Source organism: Leptonychotes weddellii, chromosome 6 (genome assembly GCF_054177405.1).
Source record: "Leptonychotes weddellii isolate Sample4059 chromosome 6, ASM5417740v2, whole genome shotgun sequence".
NCBI lineage: Eukaryota > Metazoa > Chordata > Mammalia > Carnivora > Phocidae > Leptonychotes > Leptonychotes weddellii.
Genome location: NC_138374.1, coordinates 100,705,860 through 100,724,002, shown reverse-complemented (window position 1 = coordinate 100,724,002; position 18,143 = coordinate 100,705,860). Strand labels below are relative to the sequence as shown.

The 18,143-nt window shown below is 45.3% G+C and overlaps 1 protein-coding gene across 1 annotated transcript in view; it reads left to right on the top strand.

Moving 5' to 3' along the window:
* The window catches only part of CACNA1E (calcium voltage-gated channel subunit alpha1 E), a 290,904-nt gene that overhangs the window by 9,849 nt on the left and 262,912 nt on the right, over window positions 1-18,143 (top strand). Inside the window, exon 2 of the mRNA XM_081823197.1 lies at window positions 10,710-10,791. Within this exon, the coding sequence (XP_081679323.1) occupies window positions 10,710-10,791 (82 nt within the window). The remainder of the gene's footprint in view (window positions 1-10,709; window positions 10,792-18,143) is intronic.

Sequence of the window (18,143 nt, the reverse complement as noted above, 5' to 3'; positions counted from 1 at the left end):
TGCTTTCAGGATTTTCTCTTTGTCTCTGAGACTTGTAAGTTTTACTATTAGATGTCGGGGTGTTGACCTATTTTTATTGATTTTGAGAGGGGTTCTCTGTGCCTCCTGGATTTTGATGCCTGTCTCCTTCCCCCAAATTAGGGAAGTTCTCTGCTATAATTTGCGCCAATATACCTTCTGCCCCTCTCTCTCTTTCTTCTTCTTCTGGGATCCCAATTATTCTAATGTTGTTTCGTCTTATGGTATAGCTTATCTCTTGAATTCTGCCCTTGTGATCCAGTAGTTGTTTATCTCTCTTTTTCTCAGCTTCTTCATTTTCCATCATTTGGTCTTCTATATTACTGATTCTCTCTTCTGCCTCATTTATCCTAGTAGTTAGAGCGTCTATTTTTGATTGCACCTCATTAATAGCCCTTTTGATTTTGACTTGGTTAGATTTTAGTTCTTTTATTTCTCCAGAAAGGGTTTCTCTAATAACTTCCATGCTTTTTTCAAGCCCAGCTGGTATCTTTAAAGTCATGATTCTGAACTCTAGATCTGACATCATACTAATGTCTGTATTGAGTAGGTCTCTGGTGGTCGGTATTACCTCTTGTTCTTTTTGTTGAGGTGATTTTTTCTGTTTTGTCATTTTGTCCAGAGGAAAATAGATGAATGAGAGAACAAAATGCTAACAGAGTAATAACGTCCCCAGAAAATATACTCTAAACAAATCAGAAAAGACCTGAAGCCAGGGGAAAAGAAAAGGAAAGAGAAAAAAGAAAAAGATAAAAACAAACAAAAACAGAACAAAACCAAAAAAAAAACCAGAATGTGATCAGATATGATCAGGCTGGTGCATAGATCAGTGCCACACACTAGATTTTGTGTGTATTTTGGTCTGTTAGAAGAAAGTGCCTCCCAAAATTTTAGAGAAAGAAAAACTTATATATGTACAAAAATAAGGGTTGATATGATGAAGGGATGGAATATGATTGTAAAGATGAAAATTATAAAAAATTTTATAAAAGGAATTGATAAGTTATTTGGAAAAAGAAAGAAGAGGATTTAAAAAAAAAAAAAGAAAAAGGGAGAGAATGTGATCAGGCAGGAGAGTAGAACAAAGCCATGCACTAGAGATTTAGGGTATATTTTGATCTGTTAGAAGAAACTGTATTTCAAAATTATAAAGAGAGAACAACTTATATATATATATGCCAAAAATAAGGGTAACTACTATGAAGGGTTAGAATATGACTCTAAGAATGAAAAATAAAAATGTTTTTTTAAAAAAGGGTTTGATGAGATGTTGGTTGAAAAAGGGAAAAAGAAAAATTCAAAAAAAAAAGACAGTTAAAAAAAATTAACTTTGAAAGACTAAAGAATCATGGTAAAAAAAGCCATGAATTTGAATTCTATATGCAGTATTCCCCTAGCGCTGGAGTTCTGCCATTCTCATTGATCGGTAAACTTGGTCTTGGCCGGCTGTTCTTGCTGATCTTCTGGGGGAGGGGCCTGTTGCCGTGGTTCCCAAATGTCTTTGCCAGAGGTGGAATTGCCCCATCCTTGCCCGGTCAAGGCTAAGTAATCTGCTTGGGTTTTCTCTCGGGAGCTTTTGTTCCCTGCAAGCTTTCCGTTCGGCTTTGGAGGATGAGAGTGAGATGGTGGCCTCCCAATCTCCGCCCCGGAGGAGCCGAGAACTCGGGGCCCCACTCCTCAGTGCGCCTGCAGAGAAAAGCAGTCAATCACTCCCGTCTCCCCAGTCTCCGGCCACACTCCGTGCTCACCTGGCCTGTGACCGCGCGTTTCTATCTCTGGCACCCGACTCGGTGTGGGGTCTCCAAACCCAGCAGATCCCTGCGGTGTGCTCCCGAGCCGCTCCTCCCGGGGGAGGAAGGGGAGTCTCCCCGGATCTGCCTCTTGTTGGGTCCCTGCTGGAGGAGCAGTGGCCCGACTGTGCCGCGGGTCACGGTTTATGGCCACCCTGAGCTGAGAGCCCGCTCCTCGGCTCCGTCTCTGCAGCTGGCTTCCCTGCTCCGATACCTGGAAGCTCTGCTGCACTCAGGCACCCCCGGTCTTTCTGTGACCAGAGGGTCCTGAGACCACACTGTCCCAGCGAGGGTTCCACCCCCTGCTTAGCCACTGGAGCAGCGCCCCTCAGCGGAGCCGACTTCTAAAATTTCCGATTTTGTGCTCCGCTGCTCTATCACTTGCCAGAAGCGGCCAACGGAGGCCCCCTCCCCCGCCGTCTATCCTCCGGAATATCGCCTCGGATTCACTTCTCCGCACATTGTACCTTCTAGAAAGTGGTCACTTTTCTGTTCAGAGAGTTGTTACTATTCCTTTCTTCGATCTCCTGTTGAGTTTGTCGGTGTTCAGAATGGTTTGATCCCCATCCAGCTGAATTCCTGAGACCAGATGAAATCCAGGTCTCCTACTCCTTTGCCATCTTGTCCACCCCCCATCTCTTTTCTTCTTGATCAAGGTCAGGGGATACTTGACTTGAAACTGTTCAATAGCAGGGTGATTGTCTTTAGATGCTCCCACTATGGAACCTTACAGTTGGGAATGACCCTAGTGGCCATCTTGATGACATCCAGATGACTCTTTTTGGAGGAGTGGGACTGCCTGGTCCCTCCGGTACAATGTTTATTTGCTTTCTATATTGGGATTACAAATCTTACCAAAATCTGATTGGTGCAATGCACCCCCCTTTCCTGAAAGAAATACACATACAACTTGCATTCAGTTGCAGGGGGTCCATGGGTTGCAATGCTGACTATGTTAGAACATTCCCACATTCTGGGATGTTGGGTTGCTGAACCACCAAGCATAGTGACTCGCAATCCAACATCATATCCCTTAGCTACAGGTGTCATAGGAACTCCATGTGAAGGAGCTACAGAGATATGTTTGCACAAGTGCATCAGCCAGACTGCCATGGTAAAATACAAACACCCTAACCAAAGAGCAGTAGGTCAGTAGAGGAACTCTTTCTCCATCCCCCTGATGGGTGGCCATCAAGCTTTCAGGGATGGGGTGCTCTTGTCATTAAGGTGTAGGATGCTGAAGTAGTCTTCCTTAGAGCTTCCACCTGCTTGTTTTTATTTTTCCTGTTTCTGTTCTATAAAGCAATATAAACCCAATCTACTTCTCATTCACTTAAGATCCTATGGCACTGAGTAGTGCTGTAGACCAGAACTTTCTGTGCTGATGGATCTATGTTTTTATCTGTGCTAATATAGTAGCCAGTAGCCACACGTGGCTCTTGAGCACTTGATAGGTGGCTGTTGTGACTGAGTACTAAATTATAAATTACATTTCCTTTTGATTAATTTAAATTAAATAGCTATATATGGCTAGTGGCTACGGTAAAGGACAGCAGGGATATAGAGAATAGATAATGATTCAGGAAGCCTACGTTCCTGTCTGGGTTCTGTTATTTGTTTGCTTTGTAATTGGGCAAGGTTTTCCTACCTTGGTGTGCAGGGCTTCCTATGCTCTACTCTGCACATGGTGGCAACCATGCAATCACCTTCTTTTCAGCTGTTCCACTGGGCTGCTAATGTCTGAAGGCACCAGCTTCTCCTAGGCCTCCATGCCTGTGCACTTACTGCTCCTGGTGCCTGGAATGTCTTTTCTGTCTCTCCTTGACTTCCTGGCTTTAAGACTATACTCAGTAGTCACTTCCTTCATGAAGACTTCCTTGATTTCTCTTGGCAGAGTAAGACCAACTCCCTCCTCTGGGCTCCCATAGGGCACCTGGTTTGTTACTTTATTGTAACATTTACCACATAGCTTTAGTATTGGTTTAAAATCCCTGGAAGGGAATGGACAGTGTCTGTTAGTTTTTAAATTACTGGAACATAGATCAGTGCTTATTAACATTAGCACATTTGTTTAAATTAAAACAAATTTTTAAATTTTTTTTTCTTTGTAAAGAAATGGCACTGTACTTCTGACTTAACTTGAGGTCGCTTGCAGTCAGCAATAAACCCCGGATCTTTTATATGAATTGATGACAGAATTAGTTTTCTCTCACTCTGTTCTCAATTTAATTTTTGAGTCTAAGTTCAGGACTTCATGTTTATTTCAAGTACGTTTTATTTTCTTTCGGTGTGACAGTCCTTCTTACAGAGATCCTTTACAAGTGGGGACAGGCAACCAACATTCAGTGAGTATTCACCAAACTTCAGACTCTGCATTTATCTATCTATCTGTCTATCTGAGAGAGAGATTGTCCACGTGTGTGCAAGAGCGGGGGGTGGAGAAGGGAGAGGGACAGAGAGAATACCAAGCAGGTTGCACAGTCAGTGCAGAGCCCGACACTGAGCTCAATCTCATGACCCTGAGATCATGACCTGAAACAAAATCAAGAGTTGGACACCCAACCGACTGAGCCACCCAGGTGCCCCAAGACTCTCTGCATTTAAACAAAACAACAATCCAGTGAGATAACTATTATCCACATTTTAAATATAGAGAAACTGAGACTATAGAAGATTAAATCACTTGCCCAAGGTCACCACTAGTGAACTTGAACCCGAGGGGTCAGACTCCAAAATTTAAGTGATTTCTACTACACATTGTCTTGAGACTCTGCTGTTTAATGAGTGAGCTCTCTACTTGGAGCTCTACATCATCTGCAGACTGGATAAGCATGTGCTTTATACTTTCATTCGAGTAACTAATAAAAATATGGTTAGAATTGGGGACCTCACTTCTGCTTATCATTAGTGCATTGGTCAGTGCTCATTGACTGTTCAGCTTTTCTTGAATTTTCTGCACTATTCTTTAGCTGACTTATATTTCTTTATTCAGTAAGAATTTTGTGCAAGATATCCTTGTCACATGCTTTGCTGAATCAATACATGCTTTTATGACTATTTCATGTCTATTTTAGGCTAGGATATAGTGTTCTACTTTCTCCAAAGTCCACACTAAATATCGTTTTCAGAGACTCACTTAGACACTATTTTATTTCTTTACTAGAAAATAAAAGTGTCGAAGCCTAGAATCTTGGCATTTGAAGGGATATTAGACATCATGTAGTCTAGTGCCCAGCTGGTGAAATCTTCACCTTACTGTTAGGATGTACAGTCTGCTTGGAAGCATTAAAGTGTCAAGGTTAAGAACTGGCCTCTGGATTCAGATCTTTGTACCATTTCCACAACTTCCTAGCTGTGTGCCTTGGGGAAGCGACTTAACCTTGCTGTGCTTCAGATTCCTCAAACATAAAATGGAAATAGGAATTTTATCTATAGGGTGTATCATATAGGATTTTTGAGAAGATCAGGTGGGATAGCGCATGTAAAATGTTAGGACAGTGTTTGGCACGTAGTAAGCCGTGACTACAGCTTAGTTGTTAGCATCTGGTTAACTCTGGGTGAATCAACATTAAACCTCTGCGGTTAAGTTTCCTTATAATAATACCATCTCCTTTCTTCTGACTCTTGTCAAGTTTTAGCCTGAGCACTGTGAGTAACAGTTATGTGACCTCGAGTTGGTTTTGCAACCTCTGTGAGCCTCAGGGATTTCAGGTGTGAGGGGGAAATCACATCCTTTACTTGCCTATCTTGCAAGACTAATGTGTATGAAAGCCTTTTGTAAACATGGATATATGTTAGTACTAGCATTAATGTGGATATGTCTAATATTTATTGCGTATTTATGAGGTGCTGGATTACTGTGCTAAATTAATCCCACAGATTATTGCATTGATTCCTTGTGGCAGTTCTGCCAAGACTCGCATTCTTGTTTTCCACACCCTACAGTTGGGGGATTAAGGTGTGGAGAGGTTAATTCACTTGCCCACTTACACAGCAGGGGAGAGCTGGAAGCCTGGCTCGGAGCCCAGGCTCTCAACCACTGTAGCTAGATGGTCTTCCCAGGAGCCTTTTTTTTTCCATCTCAAAGTTACTGAGTTTACTTTTTTTTTAAGATAAGTTTTTAAAATATCTACCTCAAAACCTGTCTTTCTTTGCATGTTTCAAACACCGATTTTACATTGATATTATCCCCAAGGACACATCTGGATTTATAACCCAGAAAAGATATCTTCAGGAGCAATAAGATGTGGAATTTTCCCAGCAGGCTTTCAGATCAGATATTCGGAACCCTCAGGCTTAAACAAACGCAGTAGATTTTGTTTTTGTTTATACAAAAATGGTAGCCACAGGTTTCAGATGGCTTGATTGATGGCATGTGGAAGGATCTGTCCTAGAGTCCAAGCTTGGCCTCTGAGTAGATTTCCTTCTCAGGGGTTGTTGGCCTTGTGGTGAATTATTCCTTATCTGTTTGGGTTTCTAGGTATTCTGGGTCTCCATCTCTGTTCTGTTAGAGAAGGGAGTCGGGATTGGACTCCATCAACTGTGGAAGAAGCTTCTGAAAGGGTTAGAGGGATGGTGGGGGAAGGAGAGCCTCCATGGGTTGGAGCCCTTGCACGTTTGACTAATGAGCTTGATGAAGGTCACCTGACCAGGATCCTGGAGGGCATTTTCCCTGAGGGCACTGGATACTGGTGTGGATGTGAATGGAGATCTAGGATGTACCACTTGGCTTCTGGAAACCAGGTGGAAGATTTAAGAGAAATTAAGGAGTGGACCTAAAAAATATTATCTTCTTTCTGCTAACTTTGGATTGTATTTGCATGGGAATTTGTGTTTATGAAATAACTGAGCCATATGGATGTACAAGGATGCATGTGTTCTCCTGATCTGTTGATATGAGGAGCAGTTGAAGGGCGTGGGCTTGTCTGGAGGTGGGATGGGTGGGTGGATGTGGTAACACAAGGCGGGGGCAGGTCCGGGGAATATGGGCCCATGTAAATTCGGAGGATCTGAGCCTTTTGGCAAAATAGCACTCCCTTCTCAGAGAGAGTTATGTATGTATATATTTATTTATTTTGGTGATCACCATTACCCCCTACCCAAGATGAGGATGTTACATATTTCCTGGGTAACCTCTGTCCCTGGCGATGATTAGAGAGTAACAGATGCCCACCCCTGAATGCAAAGGCTCATAAAGCCTGAGTTCATTTCTGTTACAAATATGGAGTAGACAGGTGCAAAAGAGCAAAGCAAAGGAATAGATGTGGAAAATGAGAACTGTCCCAACAGCTATCCACACTTCCACTGCGAAAGAGACTGGGTTCAGAACAATCCTGCACAGTCATAACGCTTATCATCTTTCCTTTTCTCTTACCTTCATATATTTTTGTCATGTAATTTTTTCAACATTCCATGGGGACCATGATCCAGGCCTAGAGAGTCATCCATTCCTCAGTACGCCTTTAATAAATGCCTGTTGTGTGACACTCTGTGTGTGTATTAGAGACATCTATCATTTAGCTCCATGTGAAGTGGACATTGTTTTCATATTACAGATGATTAGCCCAAGGTCACAGGTAGATGTGATCTCACCGATTCCATTGGCTGCTCTCTTTCCATTGTAGCACACTGACTCAGGTCAGACCAGAGACTGGCAGGCACTCTTCCCTAACAGAGCATCTTTTTAGGATGACTGTGAACTGCTTGTGTATATCTGTAGCACCCACTGGGTATGAAGCTAAACCCATGGAAGAGTAAAGGATCAGTAGATGGGAGACGAGCAGAGATCTCTTACCCATCATCATGGTCATCATGAAATGGATCTGAGACATCTTGCGCTGTATCATTGGAATGAAAGCTTCTGTTGGAATTAGGGCATTTTGCTGTTTTGTTTTTCCCTTCACCAAAAGCTCCACTGCTGTAGTTCTTCATCGCTCTGTAGAGGACCTTTGTTTTGGAAACGCCAGTTCTTCCTCTCCTTTCAATATTAGCATATAAAGTCCGTTTTCTTTTTTCGAGCCCTCAAAGGAGTCTACTCTTTTCTGGGATGCCCAGAGTTGTAAGTTATCATGTGGAGGAGTCAACTTGAATGACTTTTTCTTAAACTTTCATCTTACCGAATGCTTCTGCCTTTGCAGATTTTTAAGGAAATGGGAGTTGGGGGGACAGGGAGGCTGTGGAAAAGACTCTTAGACTCTTATAGAGAGTGTAGGAGAGGCTCTCTCTTACAGAGAGTGTGGGTTTATAGAAAAGCAGCTTTATGTTCACCCCCAGGCCACCATTATGAGGATTCTTTTTATTAACCATCTTTTAGTGAAGTTTTTGGCCAACTCCACTTGTCATGGAGCTCCTATTCTTGAAAATTTAGAAACATTTCCATTGGCTGTGGACACTTTCAAGGTATTCCTAAGGTGTGCCAGGATTTCCATTTTGGATGTTATTGTTGGATGTCCTCATTAGTAGCTTTATCAAAAATAGCTTCTCTCAATTGTAGTAATAGATACTCCTCCTTTATCCTTTACTCTTTTCCCATCATATTGTCTATTAGCACCACAGAATAATAGTTTATCGGAGTAACAGTGACCTAAGAGAAACTCTTAGCAAGTGACAATGCGGGGGCTAGAATCCAGGGCTCCTGACCCTTAAGTCTAGGGATCCTTTGATCACATTTCCTCTTTTCTTTCCTCAGTACCCTTTCTCTGCTCAGTCATCTTCCTTCTTGCTCCTTCATCCTTTTCTGGGGCCTTCTCATCCTTTTATTAGTAAGTATGTGTTTTAGAGTTTGTCTTGGGTGGGGGCATATGAGGATGGATATAGGGATTGTGATTAATAAGAAAGGACTTAATTAAGGAGTGGGAATGGATAAGAGAAGGTTAATTCAAGAGAGGCCAATCAGCACTGATCCAACAAGAATGGGAAACAGTGATTCAGAACAATGGTTAGTGTTTTCCTTTCCCAAAAATGTTGCTAGAGAGAATCCTTTATGAGTTGCTGGAGAACTTTATGAATTGATAGTACTGTACTCAGTAGGCAATGGGCTTCTCCCCAGTGTCAAACCATGTCTCGGCCCATGGGAGCTCTGGCAAGCACTCATCTCAGAATGTTTTCTGGACTCTTAAGTGGCCTTAGGAGAGGTAAACCATCCAGACTCTTCCTTAAAAAATATGCTCTTGAGAACAATTGAGTAGTCTTCGGATGGAGGAAATAAACTCAAATAAAAAGATCCCTTTCTTTTAGAACCCTCAGTTCAAGTCAAGAAACCGGGGAGTTTTACTTGATTGTTCTGATAATAGATTCCTAAGTTTTCAGGGTGTGGGGCTATGAATCCAGAGAGGTTTCTAGTCCTGGCTCTGGAAAAGTCTCCTTGCACCTTGGGTCTCAGTATCTACATCTGTAAAATTAATGTAATGGAACAGTTAATAGAACTCCAAGGCACCTTCCTGTTCTTACCTTTGGGCTCCTGGGAGTCTAGTTTCTCCTGTTGTTATCTCACCTGAATTGAGGATACCATTAGGTTTCATGGCCTCCAGCATCTATAGCAGTGTTCTTTACCCTGGCTGCACATTAGAATCAGCGTAGGAGCTTCTAGAAATGCTGATGCCCAGATGGCACCTGAGACAAATCAGAATTTCTGAAGATAGGATACCCATATCCTTAATTTTTAAAAGGTTCCCAGGTCATTCCGTGTGTGGCCAAGGCTGAGATCCGCTGATCTTCTAGAAGGAGAGGTGAGACTTTTACCTGATGTGTTTCTGTCTCTTGGGATTGTGCTTTCATCGTGTGTGTTGGCTGATTCCTCTCAGTTCTTTTGCAGCCTATGGTGAAATAGCAGGAGCCCCTGGGTATCCCAGACTCCAGCCTGAGAGAATGGGAATGATTAATTAATTATTATGATTCATGGCACTGGCAAACCATTCACCTGTGCTGCTTCTGGCCCACATCCAGCTGCACAGATGTCAGCCTTCTGTGATAAGGGTGATGCTCCAGACTTCATGAACGCAGGTCTAGCTAAGTAGGCAACTTGAGGCTGAGGACCAGAGTGAGTCATGCTGACCCAGGAGGCCCTTGAGCAAGTGACTGAAGACTCATTGACCTTGCTTCCTACCCATTTGTTAACCCCTGTTAGCAACAAGGGTTGATCCAGCTCAACTACTATCAAATACAGGAATCTCCACCTCAATACTCTTTTTTTTTGTTTTGTTTTGTTTTGACTTACAGTAAGCGGTGTGTGGGAACTGGCCAGACCCAGCTCTTGAGTGCTCATTGTGTGTATCTTGGCAACTCCATGTGCATTGATGTCAAGTTGGGAGCTTGAAATTAGTTATGGAGAGAGTATTTACACTCCAGAAATTGGCAAATGCTATACACCAGGGCTTTTCATCCTTTAGAGAGACTGGTTGTTAAACATTTGTTAGTCCAACATTCAGTTTACTATTTAATGAAATCATCCATTCACTCACGGAAGAGTGAAGCTTCTTCTCTATTCCCTCACATCTGCCTTTGGGTGGGTATTCTACCCTTTGGTCTTGGTCTTACCCTCCAGAATAACGTAGACAATGTCTAAGCCCCCATTATAAGGTAGTCCTTCAGATATTTGAAAACAGCTATGACGTCTCTCTCCAGTCTTCCCTTCCCAAGCTATATATCCTTACTGCCCTTAACATTTTCTCGTGGTTTGGAGGCTCAATGGGTGTCTTTGAACACTGGGGTATAAGTGCTGGGTTTTCAGAGTAAAACAAAAATTCTCTCACAGATGATCTGTGGACTCTTTCATAAAAGGCTTTTCATTTTCTTTGTACATTCAGCTACTGTCTGTCACCCCACGAAGCAAGTGTGGATGTGAAGTTAGGGGATAGTTTTGGGTGTGGTTGCTGGTTGCAGCCCACATTCTTCTTCCCCTAGGATGTATGCTGCTGCCAGAACTCTTGATGGGCTCAAATTTGTCAGAGTATCATCAAAACACAGATTCTGGTTTCTGAAACAGGTAATTTTCCCACTGCTGTTTTGTTTTCTTCCAGAGGCTTTTAATATTCCCCGTTCCTTTCTTCCCTTTTCTGTAGCATTCAATCATCTGTCCCCTGATCACCAAAACTGGGTGTTGAATGACAGCATTTTGAGTCCAGGGTTTAGTCAGACACACACAAAGTGAATTTGTTAAGACGTATCCACCTGACTGAAACTGAGGCAAAAGAAGGAGGAAAGCCGGTGCTGTCTTAATTCCTCAGAACTGTCACTCCCCATTCTCTTGGAATTGGGACCCAGATGAGTCTGGAGCTGAGCTCGGTATTAGTTAACCAAATTAGCAATACTGTGAACTTCCTTTCAGTCATTTTTTTTTTTTTGTAGTTTTTAATTTTATTACGTTATGCTAGTCACCATACAATACATCATTAGTTTTTGATGTAGTGATCCACGATCCATTGTTTTCATATAACACCCAGTGCTCCATGCAGTACGTGCCCTCCTTAATACCTATCACCGGGCTAACCAATCCCCCCTCCCCCTTCCCCTCTAAAACCCTGTTTGTTTCTCAGGTCCATAGTCTCTCATGGTTCATTTTTTTATAGAGTCAGGATATGGGAGTCAGATGAGAGCTTTTGGTTGAAAAGCAATGGAGGGTTGAATGTGGCTTCTTTCACAGCCAACATGAAAAGGGTGATGCTAGGGATCTTTTTTGTTGAGTAACTGAGTCCATTGACCTCCCCAGGAGAGCAGTGGGACTGTGCCAGCAAGCGAGAGCCTTTTGGGGGAAGCGGGGGTGGGGGGGGTCTCTGCCTCTTGTCTGTATTCTCAATATTGCTTTCTTTGTCTTTCATTCATTAGGATTTAAGTCTTTAGGAGTAGGTGTAGTGGCATTTCCATCTTCCTGACAGAGAGCGAGAGAGAATGGGAGAGGTGTGTATGTGTGTTCAGGACTGCCTGTCAGATGGTGAATTTGAACTGAAGCAGCTGTTGTCATGGTGATGGCAGGTCGCATCCCACCACCATGGAAACCAAAGTTAAAAAACTGATGTTAAGGCTGGAAGTCACATGATACATTTTTGTTTTGTTTTGTTTTAAAAAAAGAAAAGGGGTTTGGTTTTTCAATCTGATCTTTTTTTTTTTTAAGACGAAGTTGGGTGGCAAGAAAAAATGCGATAAGGAAAGCGATGAGCTAGTGAAATGGGACATCGTGAAGTCTGCAGAGCCTTCTACTGCATTCTTCTGCTTGTTAACTGCATTTCTCCTGTCATGGGGGCAGAAAGGGAGGAGGAGATGCTGCGTGAATTTCCAGATTTGCACCCTTTGCACTGCTCACTGTCACATGGAGAAGCACAGGTTAGGAGCCCTTCTGTCCTTCGGTAGCTGTGTGTGGTCCACCCTCTATTGATCAGCCCAGGACGGAGGCTGGAACCCTAAAATTAAGGACTGAGACAAGAGAAGGAAATGGAATTGAGGGTGTGACTTGCTCCAGATAGGAGGGTGGTTCATGCATTGGTAAGTTTAGATGATTAACATTGTTTTTCAGGAAATGGAAAAATTCATCTGTAGTCCCTCAGAACCCCAAGGAATACAATCCTGTCTACTCCCTTTTCTGGATTGGTCTTTGGGCTACACTGTCCTGCTGGGTCAGCCACAGGAGCAAGTGCAAAGAAGGCTGAAAGGAGCCCATCCAGGAGCACGTTAGCCTCTGAGCCAGGGTCCTTGGGCCTCAGCTTAGCTCTTAACCTGGCCTTTCAGCTGGGCGGGTTGGGGTGAGGCAGAGAAGGCTGGCGCACAGGCATTAGGGAGCCCTCTTGGATCTCCATCTTTTTATCTCATACTCGCTGTCACTTCATACCATGATCTGGGCAAAAAGTGAGGCATCTTTCCAGGAAGGAGAGCTGGCCCCAGGCCTCATTTACCAGGATGGGGTTTAATTTTCTTTTCAGTCTGAAAGGTTGAAGGCCTGCATGCGTGGCCTGCGTGGCCAGGCCAGGGGACAGCTATTCCTGTGAGAATATCAGCCTCTAGAAAGGGTGAGGAAGGTGAGGAGGGGTGCAGACACACTCTGTGGTGGAAATCATAGTGGTGGCTCTGGCCACGTCTCGGTTTGAGGCACAAGGTCTGTCTCTTCAATGTTACTGGTCCCTCCAGGACAGATGTATCATTCTCAGCAGCCCAGCCGAGGGGGATGTGATCTCACCAGCATGATCTCACTGCATTTCCATCAGGGTCTGTAGAGCTGGAGCCGGACTTCTGTGATGGTTCAGTCCCTCCTGTTCTTAGCCCTGGCCTTGGGTGTGATTAATGCCCCTTCTAATCACTGGGAGAGATTGCATCAGAGCCATCAGCTTCATAAATCCTCCTCTGGGGACTGGTGTTTGGATGTGCTTTCCATATTCCCAGGAGGTTCTGGGCCAAATGTCTTTGCTCTCTTCCCGGAGGCCCATTACCATAATTTTTTTTTTTTTTCAAATCCTTTATTGCAGTGGGTCTTTTCAGTGTCAGCTCCTGGCTGCAGCCAGCCAGCCCATTTCCAGAGGCTATGACCACTAACTGTTGCTTATCCCAAAGCTTAGAGTCACAGCAGATGCTTAAAGAGTGATTTAGTAGGATAATAAAAATGACTGTGCATTTGTGTAGCACCTTACCGGTTTTCAAAGGACTTTATATTCATGGGTCATTTTAGACTTTGATCCTTCTGTATTTCATGTTTGGTTCTGCGGGAATGGATGGTGGTGCTTTTCCCTGCCTTGAGTGCCATGTTGGGGCAGATTTTGCAGTGGGAACCCTGACTCTGGTTTCCCATTACCAATCTACATTTCTCCATTGCAGTGCAGATTTCCAGGAAGATTCTGATTCTTCTCATAGAAAAAAAAAAAAGTAGTGTGAAAGCCTTGCATAGCTGTATTTCATTATCATTCATTTTTAAAATGTCTCTCTGGTGTAGTGCTCGAGGGAATCACAGATTAGGCAGGGCCCCTTCCCTCGGACTGTCCTTAAGTTAACATCCCACTTGTTAGAATGGCCCAGGCTATCTTCTGAGGACTCTCTCATCTCTTAGAATTAGACCTCCAAAAATAGGCAGCTGGGATAGAAGGGAGGGAAGGGAGATAGATCTTGTGGGGAGAGTGTCCTGGGCTGGGGGTGAGGGGTGGAAATGGGTAAAGGAGGCTGAGCCAAGCCTTCCCTGAGACTGTGGGCTATTCCCGACTCCCCCCGGAGTTTTCTGGAAGTGCATGAGTGGCTGCAGGCTGCTCCCCACACAAGGGCATTCTCCATTAGGCCTGGAGTCAGGGAGAGAGCACAGCATTCTGTCCCTGGTGGCCTCTCAGCCTCTCTGAGTACATTCAGTCTCCTTAAGTGTGCTCTGATGTCCCAGATCTGAGAGCACACAGCTGAGAGCCAAGGGGATCTATGATCAGCATCCTGGTGGTGGTGAAGATACAGCTTTCCCCTAGAGGACCCCAGGTGTGCTGCTGGAGGCCTAAGTCTCTCTCAGGCCTGTGCCTGCAGATCTACCCTGAGAGGTGTTGGCAGGTGAGGCTCTGCTGGTCCGGGCAGAAGGAGGGCTCCTCTCCCGGGCCGGGTCCCCAGGGCTCTGGTGACAAGCAGAGCCAGCACCACAACTTAGGCCTGCAGGGCAGCCCTCTTCCTTGCCCTGGCTTTCTGTGCCTCAGGAAGGAAATGAACAAATGGCAGGTGTGCAGGCCAAGTAGTGCTGCTCAAATTAGCTGTGTTGCTAAGGAAACAAGTCAACCGTTGGAAGGAAGGAGCATCGGGTAAAGGAGATAAATCAATAAGCGAACCTATTTTTGTCATTTCCCTAATGATTGTCCTGAAGCTGCTAGACGGGAAGGGGAGAGATGGAGCGACACAGGTCCTCGTTAATGGGCTCAGAGGGAGAGAGGAGTGAAGGGGTGTTTGGGGAGATTGCCAGGAAAGTGGGTGAAATGAGGCCCCTGGTGAACAGATAGTGAGACAGATATGGGAGAGGAGGCGTCTTGGCAGGTTCAAAGCACTTCCATGGCATTTTCTCCTTGGGTCCAGTCCCTTTGTTCTCCTGTATTAGATCCTCTCAGAAACCTTGTACTGATTTCCATTACCCTCAAGTTGAGATGGTTTTATTGTGTTGGTTTGTGTTTTTTCAAAATATATATAGCTTTAATTGATTTTATAAGTTAATATATACTCATTATAACACTCAAGACAATACATAAAGGAGTAGAGAAGAAAGTGGAAATAACCCTACTACCCCAAGAAAACTCATTATCCTTCTAGCATGACAGATTTTTTTTCCTTTGCTCCTTTTTCAAAAATCTTTTTTACATCAAAGGGATCTTCTATGCATGCTGGTTTCTATTTTTGAATAGCTAATGTGTATACACAGACTATAGTACAAAAAGTTCAAGTGGGTCCACAGTGTGGAGAAAGTAGGAGATACCTTTGCAAGGATACCTCTGATTCTGGCTTTTCTATGCAATTCACTTATCAATTGATTGATTCATTAATTAGTTAATTAATTAGAAGACAATTATTGCGTGCCTACCATGTGATGGACACAAGGGGCCTGGAGGTGAGTAAGATAGGCAGAGCTCCTGCCCTCAGGCTCCCACACCTCACTGCCCTGCTAGCTCCCATTTATTCAAGATCTCCAACACAGTCTGGACACCAGGGAGAGATTCAGTTCTCCAAAATGTGTTTGGTATCAAGCATAGAACGTAATGGGAGCCACTGAATTCCTGGGTGGAAGGAATCAGAGTTCTGGACAGTCTTCCATTACCATCTCATGAAGGGCCTTGTTCTTTGAGGTCTTGGCAACATGGAGCTTCTTTTGACCTTTCCAGGTCACATCTTTGTCTCGCCTGAGGTGCATTCCCTTGGCCTATGGGCCATTATTTGCAGTCCAGGCTCTTGCCTTGGGAGATGTAGCAGAGCCACAAGCCTTGAGCCAAACTTATTTGGCTGGAAGTTATGAGGGTAGATGAGAAGAAATGGGAGTGGTGCCTCTGAGTCAGCTCCCAAGGGTGGGGGTGAGCAGGAGCCCGGGCCTGAGCCAGCGTGAGTGACTACCGTGCAGTCTCTGTGACGGCTCCTTAATGGAGCTCCTGCTCTCGGGGGTGCCTCCTGCCTCCCATTTATTCATGCCTGCATTGAGCATTGAGTTAGCTCCTACTGTATACCAGGGCCTCTGGTAAGCACTGCCATTGGAGAGATGAACAAGAACACGTCCTTGCTTTCAAACTGTAGTTTCTTGGGGGAGACAGATAGGAGAAATGATAAAATTGTACAATATGAAGAGCTATAGGGTACAGGGAGAAACCTTCACAGACGAGGTGGTATTTTAGAGTGCTCTGGACATAGGACCAGAAAAGAGGAGAAAGCTCCCCCATTGCAGGTGGAGGCCAAAGCGCCAAGATGTAGGTGCCCATTCTTCATGCTTTCTTCAGAAAGAGAAGGGGGCGAGAGGGGGACGGAAAGGGCTGAAAGGGAGAGTGGCTGGACCCCAGACGGAACTGGATGTTCTCTGCCAAGATTTCCCAGTCACTGTCCTTTCTGTTGCCTCATCCACAGATGCATGGTATTCCCATAGTCTCACCTCTGCTTCTCAGCAAAACTTTACCTCAGATTCTTAATTGCCCCAAACATGAATTCATCCTGAGGTTGAGATGAGCTGTAAGGTCTAAAGGGACATCCCTCCCAAGGATATGTGCATTTAAACAGTTTCCACATTTCAAGCCAAAGGATTGCTGCTCTGTATGGGTCCTTAGACATCAGACCATAGGCAGAGGATTTGGGTTGGGGAGGGCATAGCAATGGGGTCTTTTCAGAACCTATGAATTACCAAACTCTCACTTTTTGATGGAAGCCTCCCGGGCTTTAGGCAGTACTGTTCACTGAGACCTCATGAATTCTCGGCCATCCAGATATCTGGCCAGTCACAGGAAGTTTGGGTCATTAGCACCGGGGGCCAAGAGCCTTGCTCCTGTCCCGAGCATCCAGCAGTGGTGATGGTCATACCTTCCTGAAGCTAGCCAGCCCTGTGGTCACAGAGAAGCCTCATGTATCTGTACCTGGACAATCTTGAGTAGGTGACCTGACAGGTCCACGCAGGGAGTTGTATGCTTAGGTGATCCAGCTAGGGAATGCAGGTGTGGAAGTGGGAGCAGGGAGTGGGGACCACAGAGGGGCTGCCACAGTCCCAGCAGGTGTTGTGGGGTAGAGAGGCTTGGGGGGCATACGGCTGCCACGACCCATCAGGCCTGCAAGTCAGCACCTAAGAGCTCATCAGCTTTGAAGTCTGTGGCTATCACTTGGAGCTTTTCAGGGGAAGAAGCTTGAACCCCAGAAAGTAATCCTAGCACCCAAGCAGACCCATGAGAGCTCAGGATGTCTGCCACTCCCCAGTCCTGCCTGCCAGGTCACCTGCCGGGCTCCGTGGAGCTGCTGAGCAGCTTCTCTGAACTTGCTCGGGGCACTGCCAGCCAGGGCCAAGGGCAGCTGAGCCCCGCGCCTTGGGAATGGTTTCGCTGGGAATAAGGATGCCACCAGTTTCCCTCCTGCCAGAGCAGCAACCTTCCTCCTCACACCTGGGGACTGGCGGTGACATCTGCCCTTTGGACCAGAGCTTCCCAAATACGTTCCTTTGACACCATTCCCAGGAGAGGTGTTCCGATAAAAGGATGATGTGGTGAAGTGGGTTAGGGAATGCTCTGTACCATTCCCACCCCCTTTGGGGGAGGCGGTGGACACTGTTGACAGTAATACCAAAGGCTCCAAGAAGTCCTGCTGGAGGAGCCTGCTCACTCTCCTGAATTCCCGCTTTCCCTCATTGATTTGATTGCCAATTCCTATAGCGCTGGTATCTTGTGGCCTGCATTTTAGGAACACTGCCCTAGATGCCCTCCACTTCTCTTGAACTTTGTCAGTGGCTGGTCGGCATGTTGTCAAGAAAAGGCCTGCATGCCTGGGCCACCACTTCTGCCATGCTCCCATCTTCATGTTACCTTTTGGGTCTGGGGAATTCGGGGTGTCTGAACCCAGCCCAGGACCAGCTAGCCTCTGGGACACCAGATCCTGCTGTGGTCCCTGGTCCCGCTACACTTAGAGCTCTGGGTCAGAGCCCATGATGGTAGGGAGGAGCACGCCCCCCGTGACCAGTGCCTGATGGTGGCCCTGGGGGCATTGTGGGCAGGGGCTTGTCCCAAGAAAGTGGGCGGCCCGCCGGGTGGGCGTCTGTGGAGCATGTCCACTGGCATGTTTAGCTCTCAGGGGCCTCTTTCGGTACCGAGAGAGACTGCGGGAGGAGGAATGGCTGGGCGTGCGGTTAGATTCTCCTCTGACTGGGAGGGTTTAAAGGAGCACAGTGGGGTG